Source organism: Grus americana, chromosome 1 (assembly GCF_028858705.1).
Source record: "Grus americana isolate bGruAme1 chromosome 1, bGruAme1.mat, whole genome shotgun sequence".
Classification (NCBI taxonomy): domain Eukaryota; kingdom Metazoa; phylum Chordata; class Aves; order Gruiformes; family Gruidae; genus Grus; species Grus americana.
Genome location: NC_072852.1, coordinates 147,043,330 through 147,065,816, shown reverse-complemented (window position 1 = coordinate 147,065,816; position 22,487 = coordinate 147,043,330). Strand labels below are relative to the sequence as shown.

The 22,487-nt window shown below is 39.0% G+C and overlaps 1 protein-coding gene across 26 annotated transcripts in view; it reads left to right on the top strand.

Annotated features, from left to right (window-relative positions):
- Positions 1-22,487, top strand: part of INPP4A (inositol polyphosphate-4-phosphatase type I A) — a 130,678-nt gene that overhangs the window by 83,595 nt on the left and 24,596 nt on the right. For 11 of the 26 annotated variants that reach the window (XM_054817787.1, XM_054817813.1, XM_054817855.1 and 8 more), the window contains 11 exons: positions 2,058-2,211; positions 3,180-3,270; positions 3,926-4,073; positions 7,735-7,865; positions 8,214-8,318; positions 9,128-9,236; positions 10,897-10,914; positions 13,509-13,692; positions 15,570-15,788; positions 16,948-17,221; positions 20,544-20,576. In XM_054817787.1, the coding sequence (XP_054673762.1) occupies positions 2,058-2,211; positions 3,180-3,270; positions 3,926-4,073; positions 7,735-7,865; positions 8,214-8,318; positions 9,128-9,236; positions 10,897-10,914; positions 13,509-13,692; positions 15,570-15,788; positions 16,948-17,221; positions 20,544-20,576 (1,466 nt within the window). The remainder of the gene's footprint in view (positions 1-2,057; positions 2,212-3,179; positions 3,271-3,925; positions 4,074-7,734; positions 7,866-8,213; positions 8,319-9,127; positions 9,237-10,896; positions 10,915-13,508; positions 13,693-15,569; positions 15,789-16,947; positions 17,222-20,543; positions 20,577-22,487) is intronic. The other 15 variants (XM_054817954.1, XM_054817965.1, XM_054817974.1 and 12 more) reach the window with 9 other exon arrangements.

Below are 22,487 nucleotides of genomic sequence, written 5' to 3'. Positions count from 1 at the left end.
AGGAGTCACATTACAGCAACATTGATTGATGTAATTTTCTAGTTTAACTAATATTGGAAATGTTCATGGAAGGAATGTGACTCAGGAGGGAATGAAAAAGAGGGTGTGAATTTAACACCAATCCTTAAGGCAGTAGGAATCAAACCGCACTCGTGAAAGCCGTTGTGGGACGAAGTTAAGTGCAGCGTTGGGGAAGAATGAAAAAAACAGAGTGAGGGTAAGAAAAGAGAGCTCTGATCTGTAAATGCACATTGTAGTAGTGTGCGTTGAAAGTAGGACAGGCATCCCTGTCACAGAAGGGAAGGGGAAGTCAGCTGAAGGGGGAAGCATAATCAGAGAGACTGACGATAATGGTGTTGGTAGTATCAGTGTAATCAGCACTAGGAGGAGTGACTGTGATAAACTTGCAGAAATTTCTTAGCCCAGACACAGCTAACAAAACATGGGCAAAGCTTTTCATGCTAAGAGTAGAGATGGGTGAAGTTTTTTGCTTTTCCACAATGAATTGTAAAAAAAAAATTTACATGATTTAACAGGGGGGGCAGATGAGGGAAATGTCAGAAAAGACACCAAAAGTATGACAGCAATGGTGGGTAAAATAGTCTAATTTATCACAGGTGTGAAGATAAGGATGTTTTGAGGGAGATGAAAATGAGGAGGAATGTAGTGGCAGGAGTTTGATGGTTGTGTTAGGCATGGTTATTCTGTTAGGTTTATTCTTTCATGACTAAGTTGAAAATGGACTTTATTAAACTCTCTTGTTTTGATATCAAGTGTATTCTGATTATCAGAGCAAAGCATGTGAATACATGCATGTCTTCTCATTGTCACATTACCCCTCAGATTTATAAGCTAGGTGCTGAGCAATGTCTATAAACATGCTGCATGACTTGGATACTTAAACCTTTTCTTGTCATCATCTTGTGTCCTTATTTCTTTTGCCTCCCCAGTATTGTCTGTTCCAGAGACTATTTTTTTTTGTCTTAGTTGTCCCAGCGTATTTTTACATGTAAAAAAAAATCTTAAAATACCATTTAGAATGTATCTTAAAATAATAACATAAAGTCTCTGCCAAAATTACTGTGTGTCATGGGTGAGACAGAATAAATGACAGCTGTGGTAGATCTGGGTACTGGTGTGTATTTTAAAACCAGCAAGATTAGAGCTTTTACCCCACTTGATTCTCTGCCTCTCCCTCCCTCCCCTAGTCATGTGTTCATATGGTCTCAGCTTCCCTCCCCGGCAGGGAGGTGGCTGCTGGTCGGGGAAGGTGGGACAGAAAGTTGTGTCAGGTTGTGCTGTGCAGCTCCTCAGCTGTCAGTGACCTGTCTCAGCTGTCAGCAGCCAGGTCCCCGGGGATCTCGGGCATTTGTTTCCACGCACCTCCCTGATCTCCAGGATCTTCCTCCACCTCCAGGATCTTTCCTCCATTGAGGATCTTCACCTTCTTATTCCCTAGACCACTTCTTTTCAGGATCCTGCTTTTTAGCATCAGCTTTTCTTTCTGGAATGTCAGGCCCCAGTTTTCCGAATCTAAATAGTATATCTGCAGAAGCACAAGATCAGCCTCCTAACTGATCGCCTTGACTGACTTCTCTATTAAGTGGAAGAGTTGGGACATGCTACTTCTGTTTAGTCCATGTATTATTAAAATTTACAAGTTGCAACTGTACCAGTTGCACCTAGCGAGTAGCAGGCTTCTGATTGGGACTCAGAAAGTTCGGTTTCAGACACTCACACGCATGGGCACACACACAATTATCTGCTCCCTGTTAATGTTCCCAATTTAAGCTGTTTTTTCCTACAACAGGCTAATTGTAAAATCTGAACTGAACTCTTTCTGGTTTTACGGAAGTATTGAAACACACGTGTGGTTTTAGGTTGCCTTCAATTAGGAGATCTGCACAGCATCCCTGCAGAATGAAGGGAGTGTTTTCCTGTTGGAATAACGTATTATAAAAAATATGTAAAATGAAGTTGAAAAGCTTCCTATTTAAAATGTTCACTAAGTTTGAAGATTAATAGCCTTTTATAAGTGTTCCCTTGTTGATAAACAGGTCCACCTCCAAAAAAATCTCAACGCAGAGTGTTTGTTGCAGGTCGGCTGAAAGTGACCGTGTAGGTAACATTACAGTTATTGGATGGCAAATGGAGGAAAAAACTGACCAAAGGCCTCCAGTGACAAGGTCACCCGATACAATTAATGGAAGGGTGAGTATGAGCATCGTATCAAATTCAGAAAAACACAGATTTATTGCCAGCATTGAAATAAGCTAGGTTGACATCTGCTGTAAACTTCCGTGTCCATCTTGATATTTAGTAATGCTTTACAATTTCAAAATACTGTAAAGAACAGCCTAATGGTGATGGAGCAGGTTTGTAATTTGCAAAGCTCTTGGTGCTCATGTTTGGGGTTAAAAGTCTTGGGGAAAATTTTAGTTTACAGTGATTAAGCTTTAGCTTCAAGTGCTCATGCTCTTCAACAGAATAGACTTGTGGTACTGTATGTTGGTGCACTTGGCACATTGATAACCAGTTTCACAAAGATGTGGTATTCCAGTTCACATTGTGAATTGGAAGGTGGCATTAAGCAAAGCTGTAATGGGGATGCTCAGGGAACTTCCAGAATTTTCACAGGCAGTTTAAAAGATTTTAATAAAACTGAACAGATTACTTAAATACTGGATTTTATTATTTTTTTTCTGATCCCCAAATATTTGTCTGAGAGCAGAAATTTCTAATGCTTTCTCAGCCTAGACATATGTTTAATTCTGAAAACCTTGTGTTCTGAATATCCTGGTGACAATTGCACTCATATCTGTGTATCACAGTCACAGTGTGGATTAGTGTCACTTGGTTTCCAGCCAGACCTGTAGCTGCCGCATATTGGTGCTGTACCTTCAAGGACTCTGGAGCTGTGCTAACATAAAGTAGTTGAAGGGCTGGATGAAAAATTTTACAGCAATTTGAACTGTGCGGTAGAAGTAAATAGGAATGTTTAGATTTATTTTTTCAGCCTGCAGTATTTTTTGTCTGCGGTAAACATATTTGAAATATCTATTTTAACCATGTGTTATGTAGAATATTCCTTTCAAGTCTGTGTAATAGGATCATCAATGCATATTGCCCTGGCACTGAGGTTTTATTCTTTACTACTTGTGGTTTTAATTTTTTTTTAGACTGTGTTGCCAGTTGATGAAAGTTTAACAGAATCTTTAGGAATCAGATCCAAATATGCTTCATTACGGAAAGATGCACTACTGAAATCGGGTAAGCTGTTGTGGGCTGTAAAACGTAAACTTTAGGCATCAGTAAAAACAAATCTCTTGCTGTTTGCCTGTGGCCCCAGGGCATTTAAGCAGATGTTTCATTTGAATAGGAACAGGCTGCTGATGGAGCAACCCTTTGAAGGTCATACAAGAATAGATTATTTTATCATCTGCACTATTTTGTATAGTAAAAACAGCAGAAGCAAACTTTTGTCATTAAGTTGACTGTAGTATAAAATTTTCCATGCAATTTGCTAGTCTATTCCTAAGCAACCGTTGGGGGTGAGGGTGGGGACAGAGGAAAATAGTTGCTTAAAAAAAAAAAAGAAGAAAGGTTAGTTTTCCATCAAATGATTGCATGAGAGGAAAATGCATGGTATGTAAAACAAAAAAGTATTTCAAAGGTTGAATATCTATTTCATTTCCTTACCAGTGTTTTAAATAATTTGGAGGCTTTTCCTGCAAACACTGGAAGAATGGTCATTGCGGAATGGCCACGCTTAGAAAAGCTAGACTGATGCCTGTCTAAACCAGATCTTTACAGCAGTGTGTTACAGCACGTTAGTGAATCAAAGCCAGTTACTTCAAAAAAAGAGAGACTTTGTACACTTTTAACTCAAACGCTGTGCTTAAATAACATGATTTTAATTGTCTAGTGTTTGGTGGCGCCATTTGTCGAATGTATCGCTTCCCAACCACTGATGGAAACCACTTGAGAATCTTGGAGCAGATGGCTGAGAGCGTCCTGTCACTGCACATCCCTAGGCAGTTTGTGAAGCTTCTTCTAGAAGAAGATGCAGCAAGGTGAGTTTGGGTCGATTGACATGTGCAGTAATACATACGGCTGTTACTGAGTTACCAAGGAATATATCTGTGTTAACGCACAGAGGCACTGAAGAAAAATTAGTAAAAGCAGCAAGTTGCTGACTGTACCATTACAGTGAATAAGATTTCATGTCAGAGTATAGAGTTTGGGCTTGAGTGTGTGGTTACGTGAACACAGTGGTGCCGATGGGAGTGAATTGTTGGCACAGTGAACACTTCGGATCATACTGAAGTTAGCTGCACTTAGGGGTTATCTGTTCCTCTCACAAAAGTATTGACAAAGCCACAGAATATATTATTCCATAGTTGTGTGACTGTATTAGGACCAGCACATTAGAATACGCTACCTTTTTATATATATAGTCATTTATATACGTCAATACACTTTGTTTTTTAAACATAGTTTATTTGTAATATAAAGAGAAGATGAAGTTGAATTAAAAATAAAACATATCTCAATGTTTCATAGGTGAGGGGAAGTCTGGATAGATGAGACAGCATAGATGAAAGACTTCAGCTGCTGAGAATTTTGAGAAAGGAACAGAGACAACACAGAAACCAGCTGAGTAGAATGGTAGAGTAGCAGAGAGAGAAGAAATATCTGAATCACTTTGAAGGTGAACTTTGAAGAAGTCAGTTGACTTCTGTGCTATGAAAGCAAAGCGAAGATAGTTGACAGGAACACTGACTCAACCCAGTGAGTTAAGAGATGGCTTTGAGAATCAGAAGAGTGATTTTGAATGGAAAACAAACAGAATAAAAGCAAGTAAAATGAGACACTGTAGGACAGTAATGACATTTTCTCATTTTAGGAGGTGGGAGAGAGAAGGTATTCTGTTAAGCGTTTTGTAGGTTTATTCTGAATTTGCTCCTTTTTGAAGCAGTTAATTTTCTTCCAGGTAACATACTCATTGATGAGTTTCGCTTCCCTACATTTCTACTCTGTGGTTTGCAAACATAATAGTTTGTGTATTCTGTATAAAAGCCAAGATTGGGATGGTAAAAGAATTTTAGCTGTATTTTTGAGTATTGAGGTTTTATTTTGGCTGTGTCTGAATCCACTCCTAGAGACCTAACCGAGCCCGACCTTAATTTAAAGTAAAACTATCTCATGCTCCCATTATCCTATATTAATACTTTTCAATTCCTTTGGCGTATTGTAAAAGAAAAGCATGTGTTAATCCATATGAGCAGGCAGAAGTAGTCTACAGTGCTTTCAGGTATTTTCACGTTTTGCAAAAAATGGTAAATTCTCACAGGAGGATGGCAGTGACTTTTTGTAATGTATGGGAAAACTAATGCATGAGATGACTTTGAGTTTCCAAAGTTCATACTTATTTATTTATTTATTATTTGCTGCTGTTGAGTTTTGGTTTTTAGTGACGTGCACTTAGTAAGAATAGTCAGATCTTAGATTCTAGAGTGTGAATGCTGTATCTTGCCTAGCTGTCCTGCTACAAGCTTGATGGAGGGGGCATGGGATATGCCATTATGCATTTAGACATGAGTTATTAATTATTTTATATCTTTGTTTCTCTACACCTTTCCTCACAGTACATTTAAAAGCACCTATTCATTATGAGCTACAGCCATAATAATGCAAAGAGTTGGCAAGCTTACCCATAAGGTGCCATCTGTGATGTAGTTTAAGGACTTGAAGATAAGAAGAGGACAATTTAGGGTGAATAGGGGAAAAAAGATGTGGCTTTCTGTAAGACGGGACAGTGAAGTTTCTTAAGGTGTTAGCCATGAAATGTTACTGTTCAGAGACTCTTGTTAAAAATCATATAGAGACTGATGGATACACGATGCTTAGATGTGGCGCTTAGGGACATGGTTTAGTGGTTGGACTTGGCAGTGTTAGGTTAACGGTTGGATCTGATGACCTTAAAGGTCTTTTCCAACCAAAATGATTCTATGATTCTATGCTGTATACAGTTACGAGTTAATAACAACCCAGGTGATAGCTAATACAACTTTGTATGCTCTGAATTGCAGGGCTCAAAGGTAAATACGACTTTTGTGTAATTAGCGAGAAAGACTCCGCGCTCTCTGTTCAGCTGAGAGTTCAGTGATTCTCAGTGACATGCACAATCACACTTTGTGTTCATGAGACCTTTATGATTTGGCCACGTGCTCTTTTCTCCATTGTCTATGCTGCAGCCCAGAGGAATGCTGGACAGGTACACAAGCTCAGCTGCTTCTGTCTTAACATCCTGGTGACTTTTAAAATGTCCTTGGATAATCACAACTGCTGTCTCTTACATAAAGCTCTTCTGGGCCAGAGCACTTTGAAAGGAAACATCTAAGTGGCAGGGGATATTTTGACTACCTAATTATTTATGGCATGCACATCCCCTGCTGTTTTAGCCCTGTGGGACAAACAAACAAACTTGAAGTGTCAAGCTGTGAATTTACTTCAGGAAGACCTGGGCTCAGATGCATAGCTAGTTTTGAGCAGGGAGTTTGACAAGGTAGTCATAATAGCATCTTATGGAGCTGTTTACAAGATGAAACTGAAAGTGTCTTTTTCCAAGTCACTGATAAATATAGTTTACACTGTTGCCTATTGGCAAATCAATCCGATGTTTTTCTTGGAAATTTGCTTCCTTTTGATAATATCCTAAATACTGTGGAGTGGGAATTGTTCTGTGAAATGCTGTCTTAAATTATATACAGACAATTGATTAAAACTATGGATTAGGGATATTGAGAGAACGGCAAAAAGAATCCTTTTGACAGATGATCGTTCTACTTTTTCTGGGGGGTAATGTGCTGTTGAGTTGTGTCTGATGTTGACTTGTTTACTTTTCCTCTTCTTCCTTTATTCCAAATATCTTAATCCAAGAAGACAGTAATACAAGCATGACATGAAATACACTGAGTATTTTCTCAGCAGCGCTGTTGAGGAACAGTATGTAACACAGCATTGCCATGTGTGACTAAAAACCTAGCAGTCAGGGTGCAATAGGAAAGCCAGGGATTTTCCTGTTCATATCTAGGGATATCCAGCTGTCCTTTATGCCACCTACAGTGAAACCTGAGTGCCTAAAATCCTGAATCTCAGATGTAGGTTTTGTTGGCTCGTCTTTTGTCTCTCCAAACCCTTATTAATGCTTATGCTTCTTAGGGCTTCCCTGCCTGGCCTTGAAAACTGTTGTGTAGATACCTGGCCAGTGCAGATACTCTTTGTACCTAATGTCAGATGGGTGCTAATCTCCCACTTCACCTCTGTCACAGTTCTGATTTAATTTGAGAGCCACCAAAGTTCAGTGGAGTGGCCTAAAAAGGTCCTCGTTGTCCCAGATCACCTGACATGATGACAGTGCCCATCATTTGCAAATCATCATATAGTTTGAGACCTCCTGCAGAAAGGTGGGAAGCTTTTGTTTTGGCCAACACCTGAGGCTTCTGGGGCAAACATGGTGTATTCTGCCTGTGAGGAACCCGTGTACCTTCGGGTAGAGCCCAACAGCCGTGCTTTGGGACATATGTTTGGAAGCATTCCCAGCCTGGTGACTGGGTTAGACCAGAGTAAACTGAGAATGTGTCAGCTAAGGATGGTGCTACATTGATACGCATCAAGTGGACAATTTTGCTAAACATCTCTCTTTCTTTCCTGCCCCCCACCCCTCCCTAGGGTTTGTGAACTAGAAGAATTGGGAGAACTGTCTCCTTGCTGGGAAAGCCTTCGTCGACAAATAGTTACACAGTACCAAACAATTATTTTAACTTATCAGGAAAATCTAACTGACCTGCATCAGTATAAAGGTGATTTATTTTACAGAATAATGTGATGCTTCTTAACCGTGATTATTAGTGCTTCTCTGAGATTGGGAACCCAGAATGTTTTAGTTCGATGAGTAAAAAAATACTATTTTTAGATTTCTTTATTAACATTTATTGTGAGTTTGCTAATGATCTGGAAATATTTGTATGCTTGCTTTATTCTCTTATTTTACCCTTAGAGAACAATTATGAACAGTACAGAAAGATATGTCTTATTTTTTCTCTGCTTTACTTTCAGCATGTAGCAAATGATGACTGAAGCTTCTTGAATATTTTAGCATAAGCAGAAGCAGAGGGGTTTTATGCTAACTTTTCTCCTGTATTTCTCAGGTCCTTCATTTAAAGCCAGTAGCTTGAAAGCTGATAAAAAATTGGAATTTGTTCCTACGAATTTACATATACAGAGAATGAGAGTCCAGGATGATGGAGGATCAGGTATTTGGTTCTTTTTGTCTTTCTTCACCTAATCCTGTTACTTTTTTCTCCATTTTTTTATTTCCATCCTTAACCATAAAGCCAAGTTTCTACAAACTACTGCTCTGTAGTGCTAGTGCTACTTGGGATTTTGTAGCACCTTCTATCCTCGGATTCCAAATCTCTTAGCAAAAGAAAAGGTGTAAGTATAATTATTGCTATTCTACTGGTGGCAAACTAGGTTCTGGAGTTAACTTTACCCTAGGTGACACAAGTCAGCCTTAGTACTAGGGAATATATTGAATTAAGCTGCTGTGTCCCTCCCAGTCATTTTGGATTGTAGCAGAATAACAAAGGTTCTGGCTGGTTTTTGTTGTTAAGCTTGTGCACTTTTTCTCTGGAACCATCATGTACAGTTATGCAAAATTACAGCAGTTTGTTCATATCAAGCTTGTTTCTTCATAAATAGCCTAGGTTTACCCTTCTTTTAACAGTAATTTCCACTAACCATGGACACACGTCCCATGTATCCATATGAGGCATCCCAGTGATGGCAGGTTTTGTGTAAAGACCAATGTTCAAAGTGTCCTTTTCACTGTCAGTCTTCTAGATTAAGAAGCAGACGACCTGCATTCAAGTATGGTACTTTCACTTCAAAAGTACTTCATGGATTTCCAGGGCATCTAAAACAATTGTTTTCCATGTCCTTCAAAACACTGGCACAAAGTTTTACAAAAATTACTTTCAGTGTAGTTTTTGAATTTCCACAATTGGTTGTCCACAGTAAAGTTGACAAGCTCTCATTTGTAAGTCCTTTTTATCCATCCCAGATCAGAACTACGACATAGTCACCATAGGAGCACCAGCAGCTCATTGTCAAGGCTTTAAATCAGGTGGCTTGCGGAAAAAGCTCCATAAATTTGAAGAGGCAAAGAAACAGTAAGTAGAAATGTTATGATGTCAGCTGTTATCGTGTCTTTTTGTCTTGGTCCATGCTCATGATTTGGAAAATCATTCCATTCTATGTTTTTGTTGCACTTCATTCAGTAGTTCTCCTATACAATGTGAAGATTATTCCCTGTTTTTTTCCAAAGGAGAGGGAAAACAGTTTCCTCTTTGTATTACCATATGTGTTTGTTTACTGATGGGCCCTTTCTAATAGTCTGTTTAGTGAAATCTTTATTTTTCCTGAATACTTGTTGCTTCATTTAGTTTAGCTATTTTGAGTGTTGGGTTTGGGTTCTGCGTAATTGTGGATTAGAAAACTTGTCTGTAGAACCTCCTCAGCAGCGCTACATCATGCTTTCAATCTGTTATATTCAGGAGACTTTCACCCCTCTCATAGCTTCAAGGTCCTGTTGCTGAACTCTCTTTAGTACAGAACAGCTGTGCCTGACAGGCAAATTCCTTGTTGACAACTTGGGTTTAGTTCTGAGACTATTACTGAAGGCTCAAGGTTTATGCACAGTTTAGGCTTCTCAGTCTGGCCTCTACTCTACGCTACTGGCAGGATCCTTGACCTTCACAGTCCTGTCTTCAGGGACTGCCTGGTGACCTCTCTGGAAATGCAACCATATATAAGAGTAAGGGGCAGAAATTGGGAAGGTCATGTACGCTAAAGGGAGAGACCTGCATGGCAGCCACTCCAGCTCCCAAGGAAGAGATAATGCTGCCTGAGTCTGCGTTACTTTTGCTGAAGTATGGAGAATTTAAGGAACAATGAGAGCAGCAGGACAAGGAGTCATTGTAGCCAGGGAAAAGGAGACCTTGATAATGCCCTTCCAAAGAAAAGATTTGTAGGATTTGGAGCTAATGGGAGGAGGGATTGACGTGGGAATCAGGCTCTGCCAACTGCAGAATTAGTTTTGGCATTGGAGAAGTGAATAGCATCATTCTGTGAACATCAGTCAGATGTGTACTGATAAAAAGATTGGTGCAAAAATATGGCTGGTGTAATTATTCCTGATTTACAGAGTGCACTAGGATAGGACCAGAAGAAACTGTAAACCTGGAAACACTGGTATGCTAGGTTCACCCTTCTTGTTCTTTTGATGCCATTTATTGCTTTCTGAAATAACCTTCTGTCAGCTTAGTTGCTGAAGTGGGCCTTGCTCCTGCAATATCTAAGCTCCTGTCTTCCCCCTGCACCCCCCAATAATTAAGCTGATTGGAGACCTTAATTTCTCTCCCATACTTTTCCTCTAAGCTTTATGGAACTGTTTTTTCTGGGTTTGTAAAAACTGCAGGTTCAACATTTGAAGAATAACTTTCCTTTTAAATACTTTTATATTATCATGAAAGCCAGTATAGTAGAACTGAGATCCATCTCCTCAGTTTCACTGTTACATAGATATTGTTCAGTTCTTTCTCCTTTCATTGGCAAAACTGTGCTTGGTGCATCCACAACATTTCCCCAGAACAACATATGGGCATCTGGCAATCTGTGGTTTTTCTGCTTACAAGTTTAATCGTTATGTACTTGCCGTGTTGAAAAGATGACTCAAATAAGTTATTTCCCCAAACATCCTTTGTTTTGTTTTCTGCTTTTGGTATTTGCTAACAATCTGCTAATTTTTATTTTGGTTTTTTGTTTTTTTAGCAGTTATGAGGAGTGTTGGTGAGTTTTCTGTTTCTGAGAGTTCTGTAGAGAGGGTTTCTGTTCTTTGGGTTGTTTTATTTTTCTTTTCTTTCTTTTCTTTGGCAAAGATCTGGTGTGTGTTACAGTGTGCAGGGCTTTTTAATGTCGTGCATCATGGTATCCCTAATTGTGCTCTAAGTAATTGTAGCTGCTTTGTAGAACATAATGTGTGAATGAATTTCATTTCATCTGCAATGTTTGTTTGTAATGAACAGCTAGCTTCCTGGCTCTCTCTGATCATAAGCAGTTAGAAAGCTGAAAATCAGAACACAATTTTATATCTTTTCCTCTGTTATTTCCAGTGAAAACTGCCTGGAGAGAGAAATGTTCTGCCAGAGGTGGAAGATAATTACGATAACTCTACGTATTTTTAAATCTTTATGTTGATAGATTGGGCATGGTTTATATTTTTGTAACCCATGTCTTCATTTAAACATTTTCACTTAACTTTTGTTTCTTTTACTTCATGTTGGGGTGTTCAATGCTATGAAAAGGGAACATTACTTTGATGGTTCAACAGCACAGAAGTTCTCTAAATTACTTATATTAAAGGTTGAATCCCTAATTCACTGAGAGTTTGAGGCTGTGTTAAGTTTGCTGATACAGTAAAATGAGAGCTGTTCATTTGAAAAAGCAATTGCAGGTTGGAAAGTAAATATACATGAACGTCACACTATAGATTTTTCTCCCTGATCATCCCAGCCAATGTTTGTGATTAAAAATGTAATAATTCTAAATCAGATCTCAATATGCTGCATGGCCTTTCCTGCCAGATACGTCTTTATGCATGTTAACCACACTGTCGTGGAAAGAAATTGCTCAGAGGAATTGTCACTAAGATCACCGGTCAATAGAGAGCACAAATCATGTACAGGGAAAGTCCTAAAAGCTGAGATTAATTTGCTGTATGGCGTAGCAGTACTGGGGAGTGTTTGTTTTCTGCTCCACTCAGGTGGGTGACCAGAGGGACACAAGTAAGGAAACTCTTTCAAGAATCACTTCTGCATTATATCCTTTGAAAACAAATCCCCCATTTTTTCTTGTAATGGAGCCCAGCCAGATACTGGGCTTAAGCTGCCCTCTTGCCTTAATATGAATTAAGGGACAACTGGGTTTTGTGGGAATGATTTTAAAGCATGCCCCATGCAAGCCTCCTGTCTTACCTCACAGACACACTGCAGCAATTACCATCATTGCTCTAGGGGTAGCAGAGGAATTCACACTCCTCGGAGGTCATGATCTGAGGTAACTGTGCCTGGAAAAGAAACTACTCTATGTGTAGTCTCTCAGCGTAGCTGTGTCCATTGAACAGCGCTGACATTGGTGCGAACAGTAGGTTCTTCTGTGCTGTTAGTATGCTGAAGCCATTCATGACTGGACAAAATGAATAAAATTACAGTAACATACAATTGGTGTCACCTCATGTTGATGCCATGTCGTGAACGGGCAGCACACTTGTCACAGCTGGAGCTGATGTAAAGGCCTGATCTATTGTATAGCTTTCCTACTGGGAGAAAAAAAACAGCAAATTGCCTTGCAAAGGGAGTAGTGGTGGGTTGGTTCCAAATAGTTAAATAAGAGCACAACTTCAGCTTAAAGTAATTTTCTAAGCTAAAAGGCAGCTTTTGTGAATGCCTGTTCTCAGGTAGGATTAAATCACCCTTTAGAAGTGCTGTTCTCTCTGCCACAGTTACAGTCCAAGTCCAAGCATGTGTCTTGGACTGGATGAGCAAATTCTGTAGACATCTAAGCTTAGAGGACACAAACTATTCTCCTCCACTGCCAAGTAAGCAATCTTAGTGGAGCTGCAGCATCCCAGTATAAAGATATGTGTTCTTGGTATAGTTTATTTCCCTTACTATTTGGAAAAGGCTAAAATTTGGTCCTGCTTTATATTGTTACGGCTGAGTTTATAACAGGGAGATTTGTACCATGTCCTAGTTTAGCATAGTAAGTGTGTGCTAACAGAAACTACACCAAGGAGAGAGTCCTTAGACTAGCCTGGAGATATACTTTATATATTGTAAGATTGCTTTCGCTGGTGTAACTTGAATCAGGCTTGCAACAGAGGAAAGGATATACTAGCAGAAGGAGTTTTTGTTAATACCACCGTGTTTGCATTACAGATCTTCTGCATTAGAAGGAGTGCAGATTTTCTTTTCATGGTGCTAGTAGCAATGTGATAATGCAAGTTTGTAAACCAAGCCTCAGGGAAGTGTCTGTGTGGTAAGGAGAGGGAGAGTGGGGCAAGCTGTCTCTGCAAACAGTGGTTCTGTCTCTGATAGCAAAATCTATCACCCGCATTCTCCTCAGCAAAATTGTCCCTCTGGTATCCAAGCTGTGCCCACAGTCCCTTGGCATAAGGGATTAGTAAATTTGCATCTGAATGCTTTCAGTGAAGGCGGAGAAGGCTCTAGGATCATGTTCCTGCTGTGCAATTGCCCACTGGTCTTTCACTGTTGATTGCTAGCTTAGGTAAATTTTTGTTGTCTGCCATTAATTCCCCAGCATGCCACTGTAATGTGTGTTCCTCTAGATCAATTTTCCCCCTAAAATCAGTCTTTCTTTTTCAGCACATCAACAAGTTCCCAGTCTATAATATACATCCCACAGGACATTGTTAGAGCAAAGGAAATTATTGCACAAATCAACACTCTGAAAACGCAAGTCAGTTACTATGCAGAAAGACTCTCAAGAGCTGCCAAGGATAGATCAGCTAATGGCCTTGAAAGAACACTTGCCATCCTAGCAGACAAGGTAGGAGAATAGTACATTTCCACACTGAAGTAGAGTGTATTTTTTTTCTCTGTCTCTACTAGGTTTTCTTGAAAGATCTGTTTTACCTTGTTCAGTAGTGTATTGTAACATGTACAGTCCTAAAGAAAAAGCAAAATCAGACCAGCCTTTAAAATTTGCTGCTTTTTATTTACTCTCCTACTTTTCATACTCTTGCCTTCACCTCCTCTTGAGAGTGCAGTGGAGAGCAATGTCCTCTGGTTCCCTCCATTCATCATATTCCAGAAATGTGCATTCTTCATTTTCTTTGTTTTCTCCATAACCACCTGCTTTTTTTAAATGTTCCTCTTGAGTCATCTGTCAAGCAGCAGCAACTAGGCAAAACTTAAGTAAATGAAACAATTCTATATTTTTCCACTGGTGAAATAAGGGATTATATAGCCTTTGCTTGAATTATAGTGATGTGAATCAGTTATTTCTTGATGGGTGCTAACAGAAACCAGACTGGACTCACAGCTGAACACAATCTTATTTACAGGGACAAAACCCCAAATACAGTTTTACTGACCTCTTCTGTCCCTGAAGTAGATCTGAAGGTTGTAAATGGCAGTAATGGCCAATCAACTTGCCATAAATTGTCCCAGTGGAGAGGATATGCATACAACTTCGTAAAGTGCAAAAAATAACGTGACCCTTTGTAAATGTATTATTTATTATAATATTCACTCTAAATGAGTACAGTGTGTTTAACTGATCTGTGGGATTTTCTACAGCTGGACAATGTATATATATAACATAGTAAGAGCTTGTTTGTTGAATTGGGTTTTTTAATGGACATATGGGCTAGATACTTTTCATATTCACATAACTTATAGAAATCCTTTAATACAACACCACTAAATAAGAGTCAGTGTTGTAGTTTAATTCCAGCTGGTAACCAAACACCATGCAGCCGCTTGCTCCCCCCTTCCCCCAAGGGGATGGGGAGGAGAATGGGAAAAAACCAAACTCATGAGTTGAGATAAAGACAGTTTAATAGGATAACAAAGGAAGATAGTAGTAGTAGTAGTAGTACTAGTAGTAGTAGTAATAATAATAATAATATCTAAAACAAGTGATGTACAAATGCAATTGCTCACCACATGCAGAAGGGTAAAAAAACAACCCAATGCCCAGCCTGTTTCCAAGCAGTGATCCCGCCTCCTGGCAACTTCCCCAGTTCTATCTACAGCATTACATTCCATGGCAGGGAATATCCCTGTGGCCAGTCTGGGCCAGCTGTCCTGGCTGTGCTCTCCCAGCTTCTGCTGCACCTGGCAGGGAGTGAGAAGCTGAAAAGTCCTTGACTTAGTGTAAGCACTACAACTACCTAGCAACAACTACAAACATCAGTGTGTTACCAACGTCATTCTTATACTAAATCCAAAACACAGCACTATACTGGCTACTAGAAAGAAAATTAACACTCTCTCAGCTGAAACCAGGACAGTGGGTTATATCTTAAGCCTTCCTCTTAAGTCTTGTTATGATTTCAGACAGGATGGTGGAGGTTAGGCATGGTGTCTCTGGTGTGGCAACTATTGTGTGGGGTGCAAAAATGTCTGCACATTTCATCAAATGGAAAGTGAAGTGCAAATAAAGGTGAATTGCACATTTATTAGTGAAATTTTCAACAACTGCAAGGCTAATATAGTAGTACAAACTTCAGAAATGTGCCATTTGTGTTTTGGTGCCCTATATTGCTTTTTAAGGCCATTCTGTAAAATGATTTTAAAGGTACCTAGTTAGTTTCTTTTAAAGAATACTAGTTCTTTTTTCTTTCTGAGAAAGAATATAGTATACATTGTGTACAGAATAATGAAAAAACGTTAAAATGTGTGTGGGTTATTTCTTTGTAGACCCGGCAACTTGTCACAGTCTGTGACTGCAAGCTGTTGGCAAATTCAATACATGGACTGAATGCTGCAAGGCCAGACTATATAGCTTCAAAAGCATCTCCAACCTCTGGAGAAGGGGAGCAAGTGATGCTGAGGAATGATCAAGATACACTTGTGGCCAGATGGACAGGAAGAAATAGCCGATCTTCTCTGCAGGTGGATTGGCATGAAGAGGAATGGGTACGTTCGCTTAGTGAAGAGATTAATATTTTCTTCTTTTTAGTTTTTGTTTGCAGTGTTCTTTTGTTTATAAGCTCTGTAACTGCTCACCAGATGTACATAGGATGACTATTTTGGAGGTATTGGTCAACTAGCAAAGACGCTTCTTCCATCCTATGCTCAGTCACTCCTTGGGCATGGGGATACAAACAGGCCTGAATAAATATTTCTGGATCTCCTAAACAGTGGAGATTGTTACAGTAGGCATGTGGCTTTTCTGAAGTTGGTTCCAAGGGAAAGTAAATGTCTTTTAAAGTAAAAAAACTGACCATACTGCAAATGGCTCTTACACTTCTCCAAGATAAAGCATATTTTGCATGTGTTAGCTGTACAATTCAGCCTCCCTGGCTTTTATTCTCATCTGAATATTTAGAACTTGCAGTCCATCTCTGTTTTGATTATGAACAGCATTTTAAAATTGTTTGCACAAAGAATTTAAATGGTTTTCCTTACCACACTGCCAATTGAAATGAGAATTGGGCTGTGTAAATTCTGTCATTGTGTAATATAAACAGAAGTGAATTAACTCTCAAGAATAGTCAAGATTAATTAAAACCATTATTAATGTTGCGAAATACCAATTTGGAAATGAGATCCAATTCATTTTGGAAATGGATCCTTGCTAGTTTTAATTGTTTTGGCATACTTGGACTTACAGTCAAACTCACAGTAATGAGATATGAATAAAGGCAATTCAGTTATTTAGACAGTAATACAATACAGTAATTTTATCTGTTATTCACTGAGTTACATGGGAAAAAAGATGTGTGATTATATACAGTTATTATGTCAAACATGAGGTTCAAGAATAAACAATAGTGCCAACTGGAAATGGGAATAATAGTGCAGGAAAAAGCACTTAAAATTGTTCAGCAAATTTACTTAGAAAAACAGCTTTGCAATTTACCATGCAAGTCATGTCGCTACATATTGTTGACGTGCTGGTATGCATTATTTAAATATCCAGAGTTTGTGTGTGCACAAATGTAAACATGATAGCCCATAGGAAACTTTGCAAAGGAATTGTGACTAGAATGACAGGAGGAAATATATTGCCAAGGGATTTGTTACCCAATGTCTCTTTTCTTTTTAAATTGAGAAAGAAATGTTTTCTTTTAAGGAGAAGGTTTGGTTGAATGTTGACAAAAGTCTGGAGTGTATTATACAGAGAGTGGACAAACTTCTCCAGAAGGAGCGCTTGCACAGTGACAGCTGTGAAGATGTTTTCCAGTGCGACATCAGCTGTACTAGTAAGAAAGGTAATCGGGACACTCGTGCCTACTGGATAAATCCAGAAGATGTAAATGAGACCTCATCATCCTCACCACCTTCATCATCCTCACCACCACCTTCATCCATACCATCCTGTGCATGCCATTCTCTCAGAAAGACAAGTGCGTATGCCAGACACTGCTTCTCACTGCTGCTCTATTGCTGTGCGCTGGCATCATTCCCAAGCCTCCGTTACATCCTTCCATGTGTTTTTAGTTCAGTGGTGGTGTTAAGCACTGATGTCAGACAGAAAAGGCTGGTGGAGTACTGGGAGCTGCTAAGCCCATTACTTATTTTGAAATCCTGATCCCACTGAAATCATTGCCAAATCCATTGATGACAGTGGCATTTGGTTTTCATGCTGGGTGTTTTAAGCTGGTAAAACAGGTGTTTGGGTTAGCATATGTCAAACACCACCTCTGGTAGCTTTCCTGTTGGCTTCAGCTTCTTTGCAGCAATCAAAGCTTATTACAGTGAACCTCTCTATCAAAGATAAATAAAACATGAGAGAAGTGCAAGCACTACTGCAACACTAACAGTCCCAACTGGGCTGCCAAAGCATAGGAGGGGAGCCAAGCAGTCCCATTAGACTGAGCTGAACTTGGATGAACCTACTGGAGTTTAAAGCAAATTTTAACCCAAATTGTCAAAAGCTGTGCTACTGAGGTACTCAGTTGGTTAGACTTCTTGTAGCTGGAAGGTAGGAATTGGCAGTGCAAGCTCCAAGTGGAATAATCCTATCAAAATTTGAGGTAAAATGGATGCTGGATTGAATCCAGCATAATGCCATGAGCATATGAATGAAAGATATTCTTATCAGTTTAGGTTGACAGTTTTGCAGCCGTGCATTAAATTTCAGAATTATTTCATTTACGTATTTAACTTATTCTCACATTCTTTACATGTGGTCACTATGATTTGGCCCCTTAGTAGAGCAAGTGTGCCAAGTTAATCTGTAGAAAGACTGATTTGTGTTTTCATTTCCTTTTTCCTGTTTTGTCTTATCATTTGATAGCCCTTTGTCCCTTACCTGTGTCTGTGACTTCATGTCCATCCCATTGTTAATGTTGCAATGGAAGGCAGTACCTTAAGAAAAAGAAATCAAGAAGGAAGTTAAAATAAATGTTAATATATTTTTGTATAGCTTTGTACATGTTACATGTGATTTGCTTAGTATCTTAAATGACCACATTTTTCTAGATTAGACTGACATTTTTGTGTATTATAAAGGAATAGGAGAGTTGGTTATTGTTTCAGACTGTGTTCTCTATTAATCATTGACTAAATTTCTTCTGTCAGTTTGATACCTAGAAATGTTTTTATCTGATAGCTAGTTTACATGAAGCTTTATATGTATTTACATGAAAGTTTTATCACTAAACTTCAATGGACCTTCATATCAATGAATAAAAGTTGTGGATTTTTAATATTAAAAAGCATAGGAAAAATCTGTGGTGGGCAATATCAGAAGCTGTCCCCAAAACAATTTGATGCTGAAAGCATCTTAAAACAATCATTTTCTTTCATTTTCAGTTGATCTTTTAAATCTTCTATACACCTTGACACTTATGCCATATAAAAGTGGAATTAGCTGCACTTACCTACCAAAGGTTTTGTTTGTGCCAAGAATTTCTGTAACATTTCCCTGCTGTTCCTCCAAAATAGTAAAAAAAAAAATCTTTCCATGTAATTCACAGAACCTGGGATAGAAACATTAAATCAAGAACTGTAGCAAGCTTTAAAGCTAAGGGGCTTGCTGCCGTTTCCCAGTGCTATCGTAAGTGTACAGACTAGATCTGAAGTCTGACTGTCAACCAATGTTGGGTGAATTTAACTTAAAAAATCCTAGAGAAGGAATCCTATTTCTTAGGTATTTGGTGCAAACATTGTTCGTAAGTCTTAATAAGCAATTTGAATTGCACTTGGGAAGTTTATTGTAAGCCAGGGCAAGCTGAATACTTGATTACATTCTCATCAGATGTAGTTCCTAATTAATGGTCAGTATTTTTGACAGAGGAACAGGTTCAATACTATGAAAAAACTGGTCTTACTGAAGTTGAATGGGAATTTTCCCATTGGGTTACTTTCCTTGACTCCACATTAAACCTGGCTTGTTAAATGGTTTTAAACTAAAAGAGGTCCATCTAGACTAGATATAAAGAAGAGATTTTTTTACAGTGAGGGTGGTGAAACAGTGGAACAGGTCGCCCAGAGAATAATTGAGGGACAAAGAAGATCCTTTCTCTAAGTTCAGAATCACAACATTTTAAAGTTTTTCCTTGTCATGTATTCAGAGAACTAATACTTTTTGTGTTAGTAATTCTGAGTTTTGAATAAATAACGCTGAGCAGGGAGCAGCCAGAGTTTTTTTAAAGAAAGGTAAAAACCAGCAAACCAGGATAGTTCCAAAGTGGTAAGAGAGAGACAGTAGAATGTTACTGAAGGACTTTAGAGGATCTCTCTAGAAACAAATGTTTGTGAAAGAAAATACTGCCTGAAATAGTAGAAGGGAAATTTATTAAATTCTTTTCAAATTTATTTTTGTTACAGGGTTAGATATTCATTACTAAAATTGCATGGGGGCATATAGCTTCTTTAATGAACACGATGAGTTTTAATGTACTGAGAGGTTTTTATCTCAGGATGTCTAGCTCAGCTGATTGTCCTAATGCATGAAATTGAATTTGATATTTTCTGTTGTTATTTTCAAATTCACAATTCATTGACTGGTGAATCTAGATTTAAACAACAGAAGTTTAAATCCTATTAATTTAATAAACTACTTTTCATTAATGCAAGACTTGCTCTAACAGGATGTATGTTACTTTTTTACTGTTTGCATTGCACTGTAGTGTATATTCATCTGACAGCTTTTTCCTCCCACTGAAGTGAGTGTGGAACACTCACAGGCTTCACTGGTGAGGTTTCAGCCCTTAATATATAACCTAATGCTTGCGTTAATTATCTCAGAAATTGTATAACAGATATTTGTCTAAGATAGCAAAGTGCTGGTTTTTTATTACTCTTGAGTTGTGGGTGCCTTAATGTCATTTTCTGTTAAGTGCATTGAACTTACTGCTAGTCTTTTGCTATTCTGTTTAGCAGCCTTACTGCCGGCTTATTCTGTAATTGCACTAAACCAGTGGTTCTCAAATTGTGCCCTGTGGATCACTGGGAATTGCTGGTAATCCACAGAGAGCCCCTGAGCTAGCGGGTACTGGCTTTCCTCCAAGGCCCCATCCAGGTGTTCCTTTGATCAGAAACAGTGGAGTGGAGGAGACAGCCCATGCCCTCGGTGCCCACAGGCAAAGGACTATCTCTGCTGAGTTCCTCTTCACTTGGTGAAAGTGTTTGAGAACCCTGGCATTGAGCATTTGAGTTGCTTATGTTTAGACTGTGTTGCTGCTCCTTAATCATGCATGTTGCCCCTCCATTTCTGTGCAGATTGCAGCCCCGCTCCGGAAGAATCTGGCCCAGGTATGTGCATTCATGGCTTCTGCTTCTGAAAATTGCAGGGGTTTGTTCATAATTAACAACTGAACAAGTGCCTTGCTGTTAAGATTGAGCATTTTGAAATGGCAATGCTCTGCAATATCACGTGAGTTACCTAAACATATTGAGAAGTTATTATTTCCTAAACAATAGTGCAAGGGGGTATCTGGTAACTTCTCGTGCCCACATATGGGAGAGCACTTGTTCACAGTCTCTGGTGTCTCCAGTTGATGTGTTTTAGCAAACTGTTGTAGGTGACAATGATTCGAGGCCTGTTCCAAATGTCACTGAAGTTTGTGGGAGTCTGACATTTCAGACGTGCCCTTTCATATGTGCTGTTGAGCTGGCCTTTCTGGTTGAGAACTCGAGCAGAACATGGAGCAGTCAACAAGGCTGATGGAAAATCTCTGTTATGGGTACAAACCAAGCAGTGTTTGGCACGGCAAATCTAATGTTTCAGAATACAGAATTTAGGAGATTTTCCATCCCATTGTTAGCCTTATTTTCTCTGTCCTTGTACTTCCACACACTCATGTTACATTTACAAGGTCTGAATAATATGCCTGTGTAATACCACTTTCTCCCAGCTAGATGGCTGTAATTTCTCCCATTTGAGAGTAGTTTAGTCTGAGTTCAGTGAAGGTTCAGTCTTTGAACTGTTAGAGCATGAACTCCTGGGTTTAGTGAAACCAATGGGAAATAAAGCCCCAGTGCAGATATGATTTTCATCTTCACAAACTATATTAATGTTCTTCTCAGCTATCCACCCTGTTTCCTTCTATCACTGAGAAAATGTTTTTAATCAGTAAAAGACTCCACAAGTTTTTAATTCTTGGAACATCCCTTTAGTTTTTTGCAAAATATGAATGTGGTGCATCAATAAATGCTATTTATTTATTTTTAAGATGTGAGTAATTAGAAGCATTCAGGTCAACCCAACTGGGTACCCAGATATACCCAAAACTGCATCTTAAACTTAAATAGCTGAAGTTACAGTGTGGTGAAGCAATCAATGCTTGCCTCTCTTGAAGCCAAATGTGTTGTGACTGTGTGCTTGAGTGGGTTGCTAATTATACTTCACTGGATCAGGGCTACCATTTTTTTAATAATATTTTTTTAGACATCATGAGTCCTTGCAAACCTGACCTAAACCAAGGGCAACTGCAGGTGTCCAGAACTTTGATTTATGGCTGCTAGGGGTTTTTCAATATGAAAAGACTAAAAATATCTTTTCAAGGCTCTGGAGGACAGTTATTTTAATTATACTTTTATTGTTCTGAAGAAGAGAGTCTCTTAGGGGGAAAAAGCAAAAACATTTCCCACCTGGCATTACATCCTTGATTTATACAGGCTTTATGTATTAGGTTCTCTTAACAAGACATTATTTTTTTATAAAATAGTCAGTAGTGTATAGTCAGAAAAGGTCCACTATGTAAACTCATAGGCCTTCCCAGCATCCCTCCCTTGCTGCCTCCTCCCCCCTCCCCTTTTGAAAATCCCACATTTCAAAGCGTACATTACGGTATGACTCCGGCCAGCAACAGTCATAAATAGCAAAGACTTACGGGGCCAAGTCTGGCCCTTATTTACCAGCTAGAATTCAGTTGTAGCTGTCTGAGTGGAGACTGCAGGATTTGTCTCTTGCGGTACAATATAAAGTACCTAAAGCAAATGACAGGCATCCTGCTGGTTTGTACAATGCCACTTAAATGGAGTAACTTTTAACATGAACTGTAAACCTCTGATTTAAAAGCGGGATTTGTGTCCCGAACATACCAACAGCTAGCTTGGACTAGGTCTCTGGCTGTTGTGAATCTGTAACAACTTGTTACATTTCCATTGTTTCAGGCCCTACGCCAAATCATTCTACCTATGGATCTGCCCACTGGAGTCTAG